The 3,385-nt window shown below is 40.1% G+C and overlaps 1 protein-coding gene across 3 annotated transcripts; it reads right to left on the bottom strand.

The window, feature by feature from the left end:
- Nucleotides 1–737: 737 nt before the first annotated feature.
- On the bottom strand, nt 738–3,041 carry LOC149162154 (pentatricopeptide repeat-containing protein At4g02750-like). 3 transcript variants are annotated; one of them, XM_089437162.1, is made up of 2 exons: nt 2,381–2,609; nt 738–2,217 (listed from the first exon to the last, which is right to left on the bottom strand). In XM_089437162.1, the coding sequence occupies exons 1-2, from the start codon at nt 2,461–2,463 to the stop codon at nt 849–851; spliced, it is 1,452 nt and encodes a 483-aa protein (XP_089293288.1). In that variant the 5' UTR covers nt 2,464–2,609; the 3' UTR covers nt 738–848. The 3 variants fall into 3 exon arrangements, with proteins under 3 accessions (XP_089293288.1, XP_089293289.1, XP_089293287.1); XM_089437163.1 differs by having other exon boundaries at nt 2,385–2,522; XM_089437161.1 differs by having other exon boundaries at nt 738–3,041.
- Between the last annotated feature and the right edge of the window lie 344 nt (nt 3,042–3,385).

Raw genomic sequence — 3,385 nt, 5'->3', positions numbered from 1 at the left:
TCGCCCAAAAGTTTTCAAAAGTTAAGATTCCAGTGCCATCGATGGAGTTGTTGAAAATGCCAAAGTGGAAGCAGAGGGTAAAACAAAAGTTGCAAATGGATAATGAAATTAATTTGAGTGAGGAAAGTCCTTAGATATGCATTTTTTAAAACATGTGAGTAAGAATCATAATCACTCCCCTTACATAAATTTGATGATTGAGGAGATGTTATTGCATATATTTCATGCTAGATTCCGGGGATTCAAACAATGTTTTTAATTGACTAATGATTTTCCCAACTACAAAGACGGAATTTCAGGAAAATAGCAATTTCTTGGATACGTAAACCCTATTGTTTGATATATGGGGAGGTATGAACCCCAACATTGTATTTACACCGTAATCCATTTTAACATAGCGAAGGGCTCTAGAATATTTGAACTTTGCACCTGTGCTTTAAAAGTTGAATGCCTTTACTAACTGGCCGTGTGGTAATCCTAACGACTTAGACCTCAGTTTAGCTGATCTAGCATTTATAGTGGTTTGAAATAGAAAAGGAAGTAAAATAGATATGTCATAACATGCAGCAAGCCTGGAATAATAAAGACTAATACGTGCTTACCGCACAATTGTCAGCACCACACCCCACAGAATCCATTCTATCTATAGCTTTCTGCTGTTGTATTATCCGAGGCACGGAGATTCATGAAGTATTTGCTTTTATAACCATCTAGTGGGTTTATCTGACCTTATCAAATTGATAATACCTAGAATCTATCTCCTCACTGACAAAAATTGTAAATATGATAATCCAATGCCAACTATACAGAAGCTAACAATGAAATTTTTGTCACTTTTTAGCTGAGAATCACCAATAATCCCCACAAGAACACAACCCATCCTTAAAATGGTGGAACCGATTGGCATCCCTTATAACAATTTCTCGTCCAACAATCTTCGAAATGAACTTGGCAGCTGTGTGGCAGTCAACACATATGCGAAGGTTTTTGACAATTTGGATGGATGTACCAGGAGGTGTGCTTATAAGTGCAAATGCAATAGCCAGCTTCTCACTGTGGTGGTAGAGCATGTGTTCCTTTTGTTCATCATCAACATCATGTAGTGCAAAGTTGGTGTTGGGCACATGCCCTGCTGTTTTCATCTGACCAGCCAACTTATCCAACATTGCATAGATATGCTCGATTTGAGGGTGAGAGGTATCTCCCACACTGAATGTATGCACCCTGTTCTTCACTTGAACCCAACTGTATCCCGGCTCCTTCTTAACCCCCCTATCATTCATCAATCTTCTCAACTTTGCAGCCTCATCCCATCTGCCAGCTGCAGAATAGATATTTGACAGAGCCACATAAGTTCCAGCTCTATCTGGCCTTAACTTGAAAAGCCATTCTGCTGCAAGTTTGCCTAAGCACATATTGCCGTGGATTCTGCAGGAAGCAAGCAAAGCTCCCCAGACATCAGCCGTAGGCTCAATGGGCATTTTCTGGATGAACGTCAATGCCTCATCCAAACGTCCTGCTCGACCAAGAAGGTCAACCATGCAAGCATACTGTTCGGCTTCTGCTATAATATTATAATCTTGAGTCATGGAATTAAAATAGTAACAGCCTTCATCGACTAGCCCGGCATGACTGCAGGCAGAAAGCACATTGGTGAAACTAATACGGGTCGGCCTTATGCCTGATTGTCTCATTTGTTCATAGAGTTGGAGAGCTTTCCTGGCATACCCATGTTTACCATATCCAGCAATCATTGCATTCCATGCGGCCACGTCTCTTGCTGACATTGAATCAAAAATTCGATGCGAATCTTCAATTCTACCACATTTAGCATACATATCAACAAGGGCAGTCGCCAAGACAAAGTGCCACTCAAACCCACTTCTTATAACATGCACATGAACCTGCTTACCTTCACTGAGCAATGCACTGCATGCGCAAGCCTGCAAAACGCTTGCAAAAGTGAGTTGATCAGGCTCCACACCCAACTGCTTCATTTGGTAGAAGAGTCCCAAGGCTTCCTCCCCATATCCCAGCTGTGCATATCCTGCCATGATCGCGGTCCACGAAACTACATTTTTCTCGGGCATTTTGTCAAACAATTGGCGTGCAGCATCCAGGTTGCCACATTTAGCATTCCCTTCAATCATGGAAGTCCAGGAAACCACATTTCGTTCGGACATTTCGTCAAACATATCACGGGCGCAGTTTAGACTCCTGCATTTCACATACATATCAATGATTGAATTACCTACAACCATATCATACCGAAACCCACTTTTAATTACGTAACCATGGAACTGTTTTCCCTGTTCCATAGCTGTTAAACCGGCGCAAGCCCTCAATACACTTGGAAAAAGAAATTGGTTGGGCTTTATACCTGCCTGTTGCATTTTTTGGAAAAGTGCCAAAGCGTTTTCTCCATCGCTGTTTTGTGCATATCCAGCAATCATGGTGCTCCATGAGGCCACGTTTCGTTCGGGCATTTTGTCAAACAATTGGCATGCATCCTCCAAACACCTGCATTTGGTATACAATATTAAAAGCTTCGCACCCAAGAAAGCGTCTGGAGGAAACCCGATTTCCATCATGTGATGATACAGTCTCTTTCCTTCTGCTATTTCTTTCAGCTTGATGCATTCATCCAAAATATAAGCATACGCACTATAAGACGAATTGCCTTTGTGGCGAATAGCATTGTCTACTGCTTCCTTCAAATGCCCTAGTTCACAGAGTGCTTGGACTTTCCTGTCAATGCCAGCATGGTTTAATAGTTCCTTTTTTGGTTTTCCACTGGGTTTCGGCTTAGAGGCGCTAGCTGTAAAATGGCAGTCAGAGTACTTCAAATAAGGCACCTTCTTCATCAGCGCCCTCATGTCGTTAAGGCTTTGATGTATCGAAATAAGATGCCATTTGACTTGCAACTGCACACAAGAAAGCTCACACAAATCTGAAATTTACAAATTGGTAAAATTTACCAGAACCAACCGCCCCACCCGCAACCAGTAAACAGCTCATACGTCTTCTTTGTGATTTGTCTTCTTTGTGATTTGTGGGAGTATTTATTTCGCTATGACTCGTAGAGATTATTACACTTGGTCATTGTGAAGACTTGAGGTTTAATGATAACATTAACAGCTTCCCAGGCACTATTAACATAATATTACAAAGTTTAAAATATAAAACTTATCAGGTTCAGTGGTTATAGGTTTTTCCTTTTTTTAATAGATTTTATTATAATAAATGAGGCTTTTCATTTTTTTAATAGATTCTATTATAATAAATGGTTTTGAGTTATATTAAATCTGGTTTGAAAAAATTAGAACCCATCTATATTTATTTTTAGAATTATCAAGTATTAAAATGGATGAAATATGTTACATTT

This window comes from Pinus tabuliformis, chromosome 5_2 (assembly GCF_031772625.1).
Source record: "Pinus tabuliformis cultivar Carrire ecotype Pingquan chromosome 5_2, CPIR1, whole genome shotgun sequence".
Taxonomy (NCBI): domain Eukaryota; kingdom Viridiplantae; phylum Streptophyta; class Pinopsida; order Pinales; family Pinaceae; genus Pinus; species Pinus tabuliformis.
The sequence above is the reverse complement of the archived record's forward strand: the minus strand, read 5'-3'. Positions and strand labels throughout refer to the sequence as shown.